The sequence below is a fragment of the Oncorhynchus kisutch genome, unplaced genomic scaffold (assembly GCF_002021735.2).
Source record: "Oncorhynchus kisutch isolate 150728-3 unplaced genomic scaffold, Okis_V2 scaffold3040, whole genome shotgun sequence".
Taxonomy (NCBI): domain Eukaryota; kingdom Metazoa; phylum Chordata; class Actinopteri; order Salmoniformes; family Salmonidae; genus Oncorhynchus; species Oncorhynchus kisutch.
The window spans coordinates 264409-278923 of NW_022264985.1; the positions used below are offsets into that span (position 1 = coordinate 264409).

The window sequence follows — 14515 nt, forward strand, 5'->3', positions numbered from 1 at the left end:
CCTACCCCTCAGCAGGGTGAGTCAGTACCTACCCCTCAGCAGGGTGAGTCAGTACCTACCCCTCAGCAGGGTGAGTCAGTACCTACCCTCAGCAGGGTGAGTCAGTACCTACCCCTCAGCAGGGTGAGTCAGTACCTACCCCCTCAGCAGGGTGAGTCAGTACCTACCCCTCAGCAGGGTGAGTCAGTACCTACCCCTCAGCAGGGTGAGTCAGTACCTACCCTCAGCAGGGTGAGTCAGTACCTACCCCTCAGCAGGGTGAGTCAGTACCTACCCCTCAGCAGGGTGAGTCAGTACCTACCCCTCAGCAGGGTGAGTCAGTACCTACCCCTCAGCAGGGTGAGTCAGTACCTACCCCTCAGCAGGGTGAGTCAGTACCTACCCCTCAGCAGGGTGAGTCATTACCTACCCCTCAGCAGGGTGAGTCATTACCTACCCCTCAGCAGGGTGAGTCAGTACCTTACCCCTCAGCAGGGTGAGTCAGTACCTACCCCTCAGCAGGGTGAGTCAGTACCTACCCCTCAGCAGGGTGAGTCAGTACCTACCCCTCAGCAGGGTGAGTCAGTACCTACCCCTCAGCAGGGTGAGTCAGTACCTACCCCTCAGCAGGGTGAGTCAGTACCTACCCCTCAGCAGGGTGAGTCAGTACCTACCCCTCAGCAGGGTGAGTCAGTACCTACCCCTCAGCAGGGTGAGTCAGTACCTACCCCTCAGCAGGGTCCAGTGCCAGGGCTCGAGGGCTGTCCAGATCCTTCCAGACTAGGACCTGTCTGTGCTGTCCATCCAGCTTGGCCACCTCAATACGATTGGTCCCCGTGTCGGCCCAGTACAGATTCTTCCCCAACCAGTCCACCGCCATGCCTTCTGGGTAGTCCAGGCCAAACTCCACCACGTGTTCCAGAGCGCTGCCGTTCATAAACGCACGACTGATTGTCTGGAGAGAGGGAGAGAGGGGATAGGGGAGAGGAGCGAGGAAGAGAGGAGCGAGGAAGAGAGGAGCGAGGAAGAGAGGAGCGAGGAAGAGAGGAGCGAGGAAGAGAGGGAGCGAGGAAGAGAGGGAGCGAGGAAGAGAGGGAGCGAGGAAGAGAGGGAGCGAGGAAGAGAGGGAGCGAGGAAGAGAGGGAGCGAGGAAGAGAGGGAGCGAGGAAGAGAGGGAGCGAGGAAGAGAGGGAGCGAGGAAGAGAGGAGCGAGGAAGAGAGGAGCGAGGAAGAGAGGAGCGAGGAAGAGAGGAGCGAGGAAGAGAGGAGCGAGGAAGAGAGACAGAGAGGGACAGAGAGGGACAGAGAGGGACAGAGAGAGACAGAGAGAGACAGAGAGAGACAGAGAGAGACAGAGAGAGACAGAGAGACAGAGAGACAGAGAGACGTTACTATTGGACTGAAGGTAATCTGGGCTTCGTCAAACTGATGGCTCCGAGCCAGAGAGAGACACCTCCCTCCTTACCTTCAATGTGATATCTGTCCAGTAGATACGGTTGTCGGTGATGTCGAAGTCCAGTGCAGACGCCTCTTTAACCCCGGTCAGCGGGATGGCCACGTTGTTGTTGTTTGTTTCCAAGGAGATGCGTCTGATGTCTGTGTGTCGGGAGAAGAGGAGGAAGGCTTCTGGTACGATGCAGGTGGACAGGTCAGCTATCAGCTCTAGACCAATGGGACAGGCACACTGGACGCCCACCGGCTTATACAGGCATAGGTGGCTACACCCACCATTAGCCTCCGCACACAGGTTGGTACCTGGGAGAGGAGGAGAGGGGGAGGCAGTAGGAGGAGAGGAGGAGAGAGAGGAGAAGAGGGGGAGGTAGTAGGAGGAGAAGAGGGGGAGAGAGGAGGGGAAGAGGGGGAGAGAGAGGAGGAGAGGGGGAGAGAGGAGAAGAGGGGGAGGCAGTAGGAGGAGAGGGGAGAGAGGAGAAGAGGGGGAGGCAGTAGGAGGAGAGGGGGAGAGAGGAGGTGGAGGCAGTAGAAGGAGAGAGGAGAAGGGGAGAGAGGAGGTGGAGGCAGTAGAAGGAGAGAGGAGAAGGGGAGAGAGGAGAAGGGGGGGAGGCAGTAGGAGGAGAAGAGGGGGAGGCAGTAGGAGGAGATGGGGGGGAGGCAGTAGGAGGAGAAGAGGGGGAGGCAGTAGGAGGAGATGGGGAGAGAGGGGGGGAAGAGGGGGAGGCAGTAGGAGGAGAGGGGGAGAAGAGGGGGAGGCAGTAGAAGGAGAGAGGAGAAGGGGAGAGAGGAGAAGAGGGGGAGGCAGTAGGAGGAGAAGAGGGGGAGGCAGTAGGAGGAGAGAGGAGAAGAGTGGGAGGCAGTAGGAGGAGAGAGGAGAAGAGGGGGAGGCAGTAGGAGGAGAGAGGAGAAGAGGGGGAGGCAGTAGGAGGAGAGAGGAGAAGAGGGGGAGGCAGTAGGAGGAGAGGGGAGAAGAGGGGGAGGCAGTAGGAGGAGAGGGGAGGATATAAAGTTTATTCTCTGTCTGTGTTAATCACCATCTCAGGGGCAGAAGAGATGAGCAGGAGAATCCGACAGTCTGAATGTACCGTCTGAAGCATTAGCTGAGGTGAACTGATGAAATATCCCTGTTTTAGTTAAGTCTGACAGTCTGAAGCATTAGCTGAGGTGAACTGATGAAATATCCCTGTTTTAGTTAAGTCTGACAGTCTGAAGCATTAGCTGAGGTGAACTGATGAAATATCCCTGTTTAGTTAAGTCTACCACCGACAGTCTGAAGCATTAGCTGAGGTGAACTGATGAAATATCCCTGTTTAGTTAAGTCTACCACCGACAGTCTGAAGCATTAGCTGAGGTGAACTGATGAAATATCCCTGTTTAGTTAAGTCTACCACCGACAGTCTGAAGCATTAGCTGAGGTGAACTGATGAAATATCCCTGTTTAGTTAAGTCTACCACCGACAGTCTGAAGCATTAGCTGAGGTGAACTGATGAAATATCCCTGTTTAGTTAAGTCTACCACCGACAGTCTGAAGCATTAGCTGAGGTGAACTGATGAAATATCCCTGTTTTAGTTAAGTCTGACAGTCTGAAGCATTAGCTGAGGTGAACTGATGAAATATCCCTGTTTAGTTAAGTCTACCACCGACAGTCTGAAGCATTAGCTGAGGTGAACTGATGAAATATCCCTGTTTAGTTAAGTCTACCACCGACAGTCTGAAGCATTAGCTGAGGTGAACTGATGAAATATCCCTGTTTAGTTAAGTCTACCACCGACAGTCTGAAGCATTAGCTGAGGTGAACTGATGAAATATCCCTGTTTTAGTTAAGTCTGACAGTCTGAAGCATTAGCTGAGGTGAACTGATGAAATATCCCTGTTTAGTTAAGTCTACCACCGACAGTCTGAAGCATTAGCTGAGGTGAACTGATGAAATATCCCTGTTTAGTTAAGTCTACCACCGACAGTCTGAAGCATTAGCTGAGGTGAACTGATGAAATATCCCTGTTTAGTTAAGTCTATCACCGACAGTCTGACGCCGACCAAAACTAACTGCAAAATGCAGCCATCCAGTTTGTAGAGTCACAAGCTGGATGGAATCAGTCTGATATGAATATGGGACCAGAAACCTAATGTTTAACTACTAATAAACACTATAGATGAATCTGCCTTAATACCTATGACGTCTTCACAGAGTGGAGAACAGAGACCGAAACTGTGGCTTCCCTGTCCAAATACACAGAGTGGAGAACAGAGACCGAAACTGTGGCTTCCCTGTCCAAATACACAGAGTGGAGAACAGAGACCGAAACTGTGGCTTCCCTGTCCAAATACACAGAGTGGAGAACAGAGACCGAAACTGTGGCTTCCCTGTCCAAATACACAGTGGAGAACAGAGACTGAAACTGTGGCTTCCCTGTCCAAATACACAGAGTGGAGAACAGAGACTGAAACTGTGGCTTCCCTGTCCAAATACACAGAGTGGAGAACAGAGACTGAAACTGTGGCTTCCCTGTCCAAATACACAGAGTGGAGAACAGAGCCTGATGTAAAACTGTGGCTTCCCTGTCCAAATACAGAGTGGAGTTTTGGTAGCACTGAGCACCGTGAGGTCAGGGGTCAGGCTGTGTTACTTACCGAAGGTCTTGTGTACATATGTAGCTTTGAGCCCCATGGGGTCAGGTTCAGGCTGTGCTACCTACCAAAGGTCTGGTGTACATATGTAGCTTTGAGCCCCGTGAGGTCAGGGGTCAGGTTCAGGCTGTGCTACCTACCGAAGGTCTGGTGTACATATGTAGCTTTGAGCCCCATGGGGTCAGGGGTCAGGCTGTGTTACCTACCGAAGGTCTGGTGTACATATGTAGCTTTGAGCCCCATGGGGTCAGGGGTCAGGCTGTGCTACCTACCGAAGGTCTGGTGTACATATGTAGCTTTGAGCCCCATGGGGTCAGGGGTCAGGTTCAGGCTGTGTTACCTACCAAAGGTCTGGTGTACATATGTAGCTTTGAGCCCCATGGGGTCAGGGGTCAGGCTGTGCTACCTACCGAAGGTCTGGTGTACATATGTAGCTTTGAGCCCCATGGGGTCAGGTTCAGGCTGTGTTACCTACCGAAGGTCTGGTGTACATATGTAGCTTTGAGCCCCATGGGGTCAGGTTCAGGCTGTGCTACCTACCGAAGGTCTGGTGTACATTGGTAGCTTTGAGCCCCATGGGGTCAGGGATCAGGTTCAGGCTGTGTTACCTACCGAAGGTCTGGTGTACATATGTAGCTTTGAGCCCCATGGGGTCAGGTTCAGGCTGTGTTACCTACCGAAGGTCTGGTGTACATATGTAGCTTTGAGCCCCATGGGGTCAGGTTCAGGCTGTGTTACCTACCGAAGGTCTGGTGTACATATGTAGCTTTGAGCCCTGTGAGGTCAGGGGTCAGGCTGTGTTACCTACCGAAGGTCTTGTGTACATATGCAGCTTTGAGCCCTGTGAGGTCAGGGGTCAGGTTCAGGCTGTGCTACCTACCGAAGGTCTTGTGTACATATGTAGCTTTGAGCCCTGTGAGGTCAGGGGTCAGGTTCAGGCTGTGCTACCTACCGAAGGTCTTGTGTACATATGTAGCTTTGTGCCCTGTGAGGTCAGGGGTCAGGTTCAGGCTGTGCTACCTACCGAAGGTCTGGTGTACATATGTAGCTTTGAGCCCCATGGGGTCAGGGGTCAGGCTGTGTTACCTACCGAAGGTCTGGTGTACATATGTAGCTTTGAGCCCCATCAGGTCTGGTAGCTGGTCTATGATGAACTCTCTCTCCGTGGTGTGTTTGTGAACCCTCTCGATGCTGCGTCTCTGCCAGTCTGTCCAGTACACATAGTCCCCCAGCAGAGTGAAGCCAAAGATGTGAGGTAGCTTATCTTCTACCAGGATCCTCCTGCCTGAACCGTCCATACACATCACCTGGGGGAGAGACAGAGAGAAGGGGGGAGAGACAGAGAGAAGGGGGGAGAGACAGAGAGAAGGGGGGAGAGACAGAGAGAAGGGGGGAGAGACAGAGAGAAGGGGGGACAGAGAAGGAGAGAGAGAGTCAGAGGATAAACCAGTGAACAGCTCCCTCCTACTGAAGAGACTCCCCCCGGGCCTCCCTCCTACTGAAGAGACTCCCCCCGGGCCTCCCTCCTACTGAAGAGACCCCCCCCCCCCCCCCCCCCCCCGGGCCTCCCTCCTACTGAAGAGACCCCCCCCGGGCTACAGAAGAAATTGGGCCTTTTCCACTATTCTCTACACAACGCCTGTTCCAGTAGCATGACTCAAGCAGACAGACTGACTGACAGACTAACAAACTGGAGGAACAGAAGGTGGAGACTCATGCAGACAGACTGGAGGAACAGAAGGTGGAGACTCATGCAGACAGACTGGAGGAACAGAAGGTGGAGACTCATGCAGACAGACTGGAGGAACAGAAGGTGGAGACTCATGCAGACAGACTGGAGGAACAGAAGGTGGAGACTCATGCAGACAGACTGGAGGAACAGAAGGTGGAGACTCATGCAGACAGACTGGAGGAACAGAAGGTGGAGACTCATGCAGACAGACTGGAGGAACAGAAGGTGGAGACTCATGCAGACAGACTGGAGGAACAGAAGGTGGAGACTCATGCAGACAGACTGGAGGAACAGAAGGTGGAGACTCATGCAGACAGACTGACTTTATAGTGCAGCACCTTTGACATCAGCAGGCACCCCGACAGAGCATTTCTCTGTTTGACAAGGGCCCATCAGCAGGCACCCTGACAGAGCATTTCTCTGTTTGACAAGGGCCCATCAGCAGGCACCCTGACAGAGCATTTCTCTGTTTGACAAGGGCCAAGAGCTTCTCGAGACCTCAAAAGACTCACAGCTGTAATCACTGACAAATACGAGTCTAACATGTATTGACTCAGGGGTGTGAATACTTGGGGTGTGAATACTTGTGTAAATGAGATATTTCTGTATTTCATTTTGAATAAATTTGCTAAAGATCCTAAAAACCTGTTTTCACTTTGTCATTATGGGGTTGTGTGTAGATGAGTGAGATTTTGATTTGATTTAATTCATTTTGAATTCAGGCTGGACAAAAATGTACAAGTCAAGTGGAATGAATACGCTTATCAGCAGGATAATGCCACGAGGCCAGGATAATGCCACAAGGCCAGGATAATGCCACAAGGCCAGGATTGTCCCCAGGAACGGTTCCACCAACAGGACCGTGAATTCAGCTTACTGCCCAGTCACCAGATCTCAATCTAACTGAGCATCTGTGGGATGAGCTCGTCGGAATAGAGATCCACTTCCTGCCAACTTCACACAACGGTGGGAAGCATTGGAGTTCAACATGGGCCAGCGTCCCTATGGAACCCTTTCTCATTGAGGCTGTGGAGGATCAGATATTAGGAAGGTGATCCTGATGTGTTTTACACTCAGTGTCCTTTATCAGTGAGGTGGCCTAATGATTTAGAATGGGAATCATATTGGTCCTCACAAGGATAGTAAAACAAACGTGTGTGTCCACAGTGGGGTGTGTTTCACATTCTGGGGCTATTCTAAAAGAGGGGAACCCGCAGCTGGAGGGGAGGCAGCAAATCAGAACCAGATGTGGCTCTGGCCCGCAAAAACCTTGTTCTAGATCAAAACCTTGTTCTGGAGCAGAGCCAGAACCCAGGCTACCATTGCCAACCAACCTAGCAGACCCAGAACCCAGGCTGCCACCACCAACCAACCTAACAGAGCCAGAACCCAGGCTACCACCACCAGCACCCAGGCTACCACCACCAGCACACCCAGAACCCAGGCTACCACCACCAACCAACCTAGCAGACCCAGAACCCAGGCTACCACCACCAACCAACCTAACAGACCCAGAACCCAGGCTACCACCACCAACCAACCTAGCAGACCCAGAACCCAGGCTACCACCACCAACCAACCTAGCAGACCCAGAACCCAGGCTACCACCTGGGGGGGGGGGGGCAGTTGCCCCCCAGATTAAAACCAACAAACACTAGCCGATGTGTTGGAACATATTGCACCATGATGATATACTGTGTGAGGATGCCAACTGTAGAAAACAAAGGATTGCTTTGAAACTAGTCGTTTCCATATGGAAGTTAGAGCCCCGTGGAGGGAAATGTAAAAAAGTAGGACTCACATCGACCCCTCCCTGCATTACATCTGTACCCAACACCACCAGTCACGAAGGCTAATTTCCACGGTGGCTCAGCTGTCAACACCCCGAAAAGTGCAGAAATTTTACGATTGGGTTTATGAGGGGGATCCAGCTGGCCATGATGTAGACTAGTCCTCATAGGAGGACCTCACTGGTGCCTGGGCTCTGGACTGAGGTACTGATCCAGCTGGCCATGATGTAGACTAGACCTCATAGGAGGACCTCACTGCTGCCTGGGCTGAGGTACTGACCCATATGGCCATGATGTAGACTAGTCCTCATAGGAGGACCTCACTGGTGCCTGGGCTCTGGACTGAGGTACTGATCCAGCTGGCCATGATGTAGACTAGACCTCACTGCTGCCTGGGCTCTGGGCTGAGGTACTGATCCAGCTGGCCATGATGTAGACTAGACCTCATAGGAGGACCTCACTGCTGCCTGGGCTGAGGTACTGACCCATATGGCCATGATGTAGACTAGACCTCATAGGAGGACCTCACTGCTGCCTGGGCTGAGGTACTGACCCATCTGGCCATGATGTAGACTAGACCTCATAGGAGGACCTCACTGATGCCTGGGCTCTGGGATGAGGTACTGATCCAGCTGGCTATGATGTAGACTAGTCCTCATAGGAGGACCTCACTGATGCCTGGGCTCTGGGATGAGGTACTGATCCAGCTGGCCATGATGTAGACTAGACCTCATAGGAGGACCTCACTGATGCCTGGGCTCTGGGATGAGGTACTGATCCAGCTGGCCATGATGTAGACTAGTCCTCATAGGAGGACCTCACTGCTGCCTGGGCTCTGGGCTGATCCAGCTGGCCATGATGTAGAATAGTCTTAAATGTTTACAAGAGCAAGATGTTTTCAAGGAGAAACTCTCATCATGGAGAGTCTGAGTTTCTATGAAGCAATGTTTCTATGTTACCAACTTGGTAGCAGCTTCTAAGGAGAATCTATGGTGCCACAGCAAACAGGCCTTCAGAACCGGTCCCCCAGAGACAACGATGAGCAGGAACGCATCCAATGCCCTTCAGAACCGGTCCCCCAGAGACAACGATGAGCAGGAACGCATCCAATGCCCTCCAGAACCGGTCCACCAGAGACTACGTTGAGCCAAAACACTTCCAATGCCCTTCAGAACCGGTCCCCCAGAGACAACGATGAGCCCGAACACTTCCAATGCCCTTCAGAACCAGTCCACCAGAGACTACGATGAGCCAGAACACTTCCAATGCCCTTCAGAACCGGTCCACCAGAGACTACGTTGAGCCAAAACACTTCCAATGCCCTTCAGAACCAGTCCACCAAAGACTACGTTGCTGCTAGGGGAAGTGTGTGTCAGGCTGTTCATAGTGGTAGAGGGTCCTGTGATGCTGCTAGGGGAAGTGTGTGTGTCAGGCTGTTCATAGTGGTAGAGGGTCCTGTGATGCTGCTAGGGGAAGTGTGTGTGTGTCAGGCTGTTCATAGTGGTAGAGGGTCCTGTGATGCTGCTAGGGGAAGTGTGTGTGTCAGGCTGTTCATAGTGGTAGAGGGTCCTGTGATGCTGCTAGGGGAAGTGTGTGTGTCAGGCTGTTCATAGTGGTAGAGGGTCCTGTGATGCTGCTAGGGGAAGTGTGTGTGTCAGGCTGTTCATAGTGGTAGAGGGTCCTGTGATGCTGCTAGGGGAAGTGTGTGTGTCAGGCTGTTCATAGTGGTAGAGGGTCCTGTGATGCTGCTAGGGGAAGTGTGTGTGTCAGGCTGTTCATAGTGGTAGAGGGTCCTGTGATGCTGCTAGGGGAAGTGTGTGTGTGTCAGGCAGCCGATGGAACATGCCAACACGGCAGCCGATGGAACATGCCAACACGGCAGCCGATGGAACATGCCAACACGGCAGAGGGCTGAACATGCCAACACGGCAACCGATGGAACATGCCAACACAGCAGAGGGCTGAACATGCCGATAGGAAGACATTCTGAAACACTCATCCATCCATCCTATAGAAAGTAGACTAAGTGAAATACCTCTATCTTGTCCGTCTTGGCGTCGCCCCAGTAGATCATCCGGTCTGTGTAGTCCAGCGCCAGACCATTGGGCCAGCCCAGGGAGGTGTTGACCATCACTAGCCTCTCCGTCCCGTCCAGGTCGGCACGCTCAATCTTAGGAACCTCGCCCCAGTCTGTCCAGTACATGTATCTGAAACCACCAGAGAGGGAACAGCATGAGCCTACCAGAGAGAGGGGAGAGAGCCCTACCAGAGAGAGGGGAGAGAGCCCTACCAGAGAGAGGGGAGAGAGCCCTACCAGAGAGAGGGGAGAGAGCCCTACCAGAGAGAGAGCCCTACCAGAGAGAGAGCCCTACCAGAGAGAGAGCCCTACCAGAGAGAGGGCCCTACCAGAGAGAGGGCCCTACCAGAGAGAGGGCCCTACCAGAGAGAGGGGAGAGAGCCCTACCAGAGAGAGGGGAGAGAGCCCTACCAGAGAGAGAGCCCTACCAGAGAGAGAGCCCTACCAGAGAGAGAGCCCTACCAGAGAGAGAGCCCTACCAGAGAGAGAGCCCTACCAGAGAGAGAGCCCTACCAGAGAGAGAGCCCTACCAGAGAGAGGGGAGAGAGCCCTACCAGAGAGAGGGGAGAGAGCCCTACCAGAGAGAGGGGAGAGAGCCCTACCAGAGAGAGGGGAGAGAGCCCTACCAGAGAGAGGGGAGAGAGCCCTACCAGAGAGAGGGGAGAGAGCCCTACCAGAGAGAGGGGGGAGAGCCCTACCAGAGAGAGCCCTACCAGAGAGAGCCCTACCAGAGAGAGCCCTACCAGAGAGAGGGGGGGGGCCTACCAGAAAGAGGGGGGAGAGCCCTACCAGAGAGAGCCCTACCAGAGAGAGGGGAGAGAGCCCTACCAGAGAGAGCCCTACCAGAGAGAGGGGAGAGAGCCCTACCAGAGAGAGCCCTACCAGAGAGAGGGGAGAGAGCCCTACCAGAGAGAGGGGAGAGAGCCCTACCAGAGAGAGGGGAGAGAGCCCTACCAGAGAGAGGGGAGAGAGCCCTACCAGAGAGAGGGGAGAGAGCCCTACCAGAGAGAGGGGAGAGAGCCCTACCAGAGAGAGGGGAGAGAGCCCTACCAGAGAGAGGGGAGAGAGCCCTACCAGAGAGAGCCCTACCAGAGAGAGCCCTACCAGAGAGTCCTACCAGAGAGAGCCCTACCAGAGAGAGGGGGGAGAGCCCTACCAGAGAGCCCTACCAGAGAGAGCCCTACCAGAGAGAGGGGGGAGAGCCCTACCAGAGAGAGGGGGGAGAGCCCTACCAGAGAGAGGGGGGAGAGCCCTACCAGAGAGAGGAGGGAGAGCCCTATCAGAGAGAGGGGGGAGAGCCCTACCAGAGAGAGCCCTACCAGAGAGAGCCCTACCAGAAAGAGCCCTACCAGAAAGAGCCCTACCAGAGAGAGCCCTACCAGAGAGAGCCCTACCAGAGAGAGCCCTACCAGAGAGAGCCCTACCAGAGAGAGGGGGGAGAGCCCTACCAGAGAGAGGGGGAGAGCCCTACCAGAGAGAGGAGGGAGAGCCCTACCAGAGAGAGGGGGGAGAGCCCTACCAGAGAGAGGGGGGAGAGCCCTACCAGAGAGAGGGGGGAGAGCCCTACCAGAGAGAGGGGAGAGAGCCCTACCAGAGAGAGGGGGGAGAGCCCTACCAGAGAAAGGGGAGAGAGCCCTACCAGAGAGAGGGGGGAGAGCCCTACCAGAGAGAGGGGAGAGAGCCCTACCAGAGAGAGGGGGGAGAGCCCTACCAGAGAGAGGGGGGAGAGCCCCTACCAGAGAGAGGGGAGAGAGCCCTACCAGAGAGAGGGGGGAGAGCCCTACCAGAGAGAGGGGGGAGAGCCCTACCAGAGAGAGGGGAGAGAGCCCTACCAGAGAGAGGGGGGAGAGCCCTACCAGAGAGAGGGGGGAGAGCCCTACCAGAGAGAGGGGAGAGAGCCCTACCAGAGAGAGGGGAGAGAGCCCTACCAGAGAGAGGGGAGAGAGCCCTACCAGAGAAAGGGGAGAGAGCCCTACCAGAGAGAGGGGGGAGAGCCCTACCAGAGAGAGGGGAGAGAGCCCTACCAGAGAGAGGGGGGAGAGCCCTACCAGAGAGAGGGGAGAGAGCCCTACCAGAGAGAGGGGAGAGAGCCCTACCAGAGAGAGGGGAGAGAGCCCTACCAGAGAGAGGGGAGAGAGCCTTACCAGAGAGAGGGGGGAGAGCCCTACCAGAGAGAGGGGAGAGAGCCCTACCAGAGAGAGGGGGAGAGAGCCCTACCAGAGAGAGGGGAGAGAGCCCTACCAGAGAGAGGGGGGAGAGCCCTACCAGAGAGAGGGGGGAGAGCCCTACCAGAGAGAGGGGAGAGAGCCCTACCAGAGAGAGGGGAGAGAGCCCTACCAGAGAGAGGGGAGAGAGCCCTACCAGAGAGAGGGGAGAGAGCCCTACCAGAGAGAGGGGGGAGAGCCCTACCAGAGAGAGGGGGGAGAGCCCTACCAGAGAGAGGGGAGAGAGCCCTACCAGAGAGAGGGGAGAGAGCCCTACCAGAGAGAGGGGGGGAGAGCCCTACCAGAGAGAGGGGAGAACTCAGATTACAGCCTAACATGTATGATGTAAAAAGAGAAGAACAGAAATAGAGCGATGCCAGGACAGATATGAGTCATCAGGTTGGGGTTAATGATGGAGCTCAGGACAGATATGAGTCATCAGGTTGGGGTTAATGATGGAGCTCGGGACAGATATGAGTCATCAGGTTGGGGTTAATGATGGAGCTCGGGACAGATATGAGTCATCAGGTTGGGGTTAATGATGGAGCTCGGGACAGATATGAGTCATCAGGTTGGGGTTAATGATGGAGCTCGGGACAGATATGAGTCATCAGGTTGGGGTTAATGATGGAGCTCGGGACAGATATGAGTCATCAGGTTGGGGTTAATGATGGAGCTCGGGACAGATATGAGTCATCAGGTTGGGGTTAATGATGGAGCTCGGGACAGATATGAGTCATCAGGTTGGGGTTAATGATGGAGCTCGGGACAGATATGAGTCATCAGGTTGGGGTTAATGATGGAGCTCGGGACAGATATGAGTCATCAGGTTGGGGTTAATGATGGAGCTCGGACAGATATGAGTCATCAGGTTGGGGTTAATGATGGAGCTCAGGACAGATATGAGTCATCAGGTTGGGGTTAATGATGGAGCTCAGGACAGATATGAGTCATCAGGTTGGGGTTAATGATGGAGCTCAGGACAGATATGAGTCATCAGGTTGGGGTTAATGATGGAGCTCAGGACAGATATGAGTCATCAGGTTGGGGTTAATGATGGAGCTCAGGACAGATATGAGTCATCAGGTTGGGGTTAATGATGGAGCTCAGGACAGATATGAGTCATCAGGTTGGGGTTAATGATGGAGCTCAGGACAGATATGAGTCATCAGGTTGGGGTTAATGATGGAGCTCAGGACAGATATGAGTCATCAGGTTGGGGTTAATGATGGAGCTCAGGACAGATATGAGTCATCAGGTTGGGGTTAATGATGGAGCTCAGGACAGATATGAGTCATCAGGTTGGGGTTAATGATGGAGCTCAGGACAGATATGAGTCATCAGGTTGGGGTTAATGATGGAGCTCAGGACAGATATGAGTCATCAGGTTGGGGTTAATGATGGAGCTCAGGACAGATATGAGTCATCAGGTTGGGGTTAATGATGGAGCTCAGGACAGATATGAGTCATCAGGTTGGGGTTAATGATGGAGCTCAGGACAGATATGAGTCATCAGGTTGGGGTTAATGATGGAGCTCAGGACAGATATGAGTCATCAGGTTGGGGTTAATGATGGAGCTCAGGACAGATATGAGTCATCAGGTTGGGGTTAATGATGGAGCTCGGGGCAGATGAGCCAGCGACAGGATCCATTAAGAGCCCTGGTTCAGGGTTAGTATAGAGACAGCAGTTACCCAGCGACAGGATCCATTAAGAGCCCTGGTTCAGGGTTAGTATAGAGACAGCAGTTACCCAGCGACAGGATCCAGTACGATGGTTCAGGGTCAGTATAGAGACAGCAGTTACCCAGCGACAGGATCCATTAAGAGCCCTGGTTCAGGGTTAGTATAGAGACAGCAGTTACCCAGCGACAGGATCCATTAAGAGCCCTGGTTCAGGGTTAGTATAGAGACAGCAGTTACCCAGCGACAGGATCCAGTATGATGGTTCAGGGTTAGTATAGAGACAGCAGTTACCCAGCGACAGGATCCATTAAGAGCCCTGGTTCAGGGATAGTATAGAGACAGCAGTTACCCAGCGACAGGATCAGTATAGAGACAGCAGTTACCCAGCGACAGGATCCAGTACGATGGCTCGTGGCTCGTCCAGGTCCTCTGATATCAGGATCTTCCTCATGGTTCCGTTGAGGCGTGTCACCTCGATGCGGTCCGTTCCCGTGTCCGTCCAGTACAGGTTCCGGGCGATCCAGTCCACAGCGATGCCGTCAGGATGGTTCACCTAAGAGAGAAGATCAGGTTAGCGTCGTTCTGGAGGCAGCTCTGCAGAGAAGTATCTGGCCCAGCTGTTAGCGTCGTTCTGGAGGCAGCTCTGCAGAGAAGTATCTGGCCCAGCTGTTAGCGTCGTTCTGGAGGCAGCTCTGCAGAGAAGTATCTATCTGGCCCAGCTGTTAGTGACCTCTGCTGCTGTTACCAAATGTAGTATCTATCTGGCCCAGCTGTTAGTGACCTCTGCTGCTGTTACCAAATGTAGTAACTATCTGGCCCAGCTGTTAGTGACCTCTGCTGCTGTTACCAAATGTAGTATCTATCTGGCCCAGCTGTTAGTGACCTCTGCTGTTACCAAATGTAGTAACTATCTGGCCCAGCTGTTAGTGTCCTCTGCTGCTGTTACCAAATGTAGTATCTATCTGG

General features: G+C 53.8%; 1 protein-coding gene across 1 annotated transcript in view; it reads right to left on the bottom strand.

Annotated features, from left to right (window-relative positions):
* LOC109886113 (low-density lipoprotein receptor-related protein 6-like) overlaps positions 1–14515 on the bottom strand; it is a 79237-nt gene that overhangs the window by 27640 nt on the left and 37082 nt on the right. The window contains 5 exon segments of the mRNA XM_031820090.1: positions 708–934; positions 1445–1734; positions 5152–5368; positions 9619–9790; positions 13933–14102. Coding sequence (XP_031675950.1) covers positions 708–934; positions 1445–1734; positions 5152–5368; positions 9619–9790; positions 13933–14102 — 1076 coding nt within the window.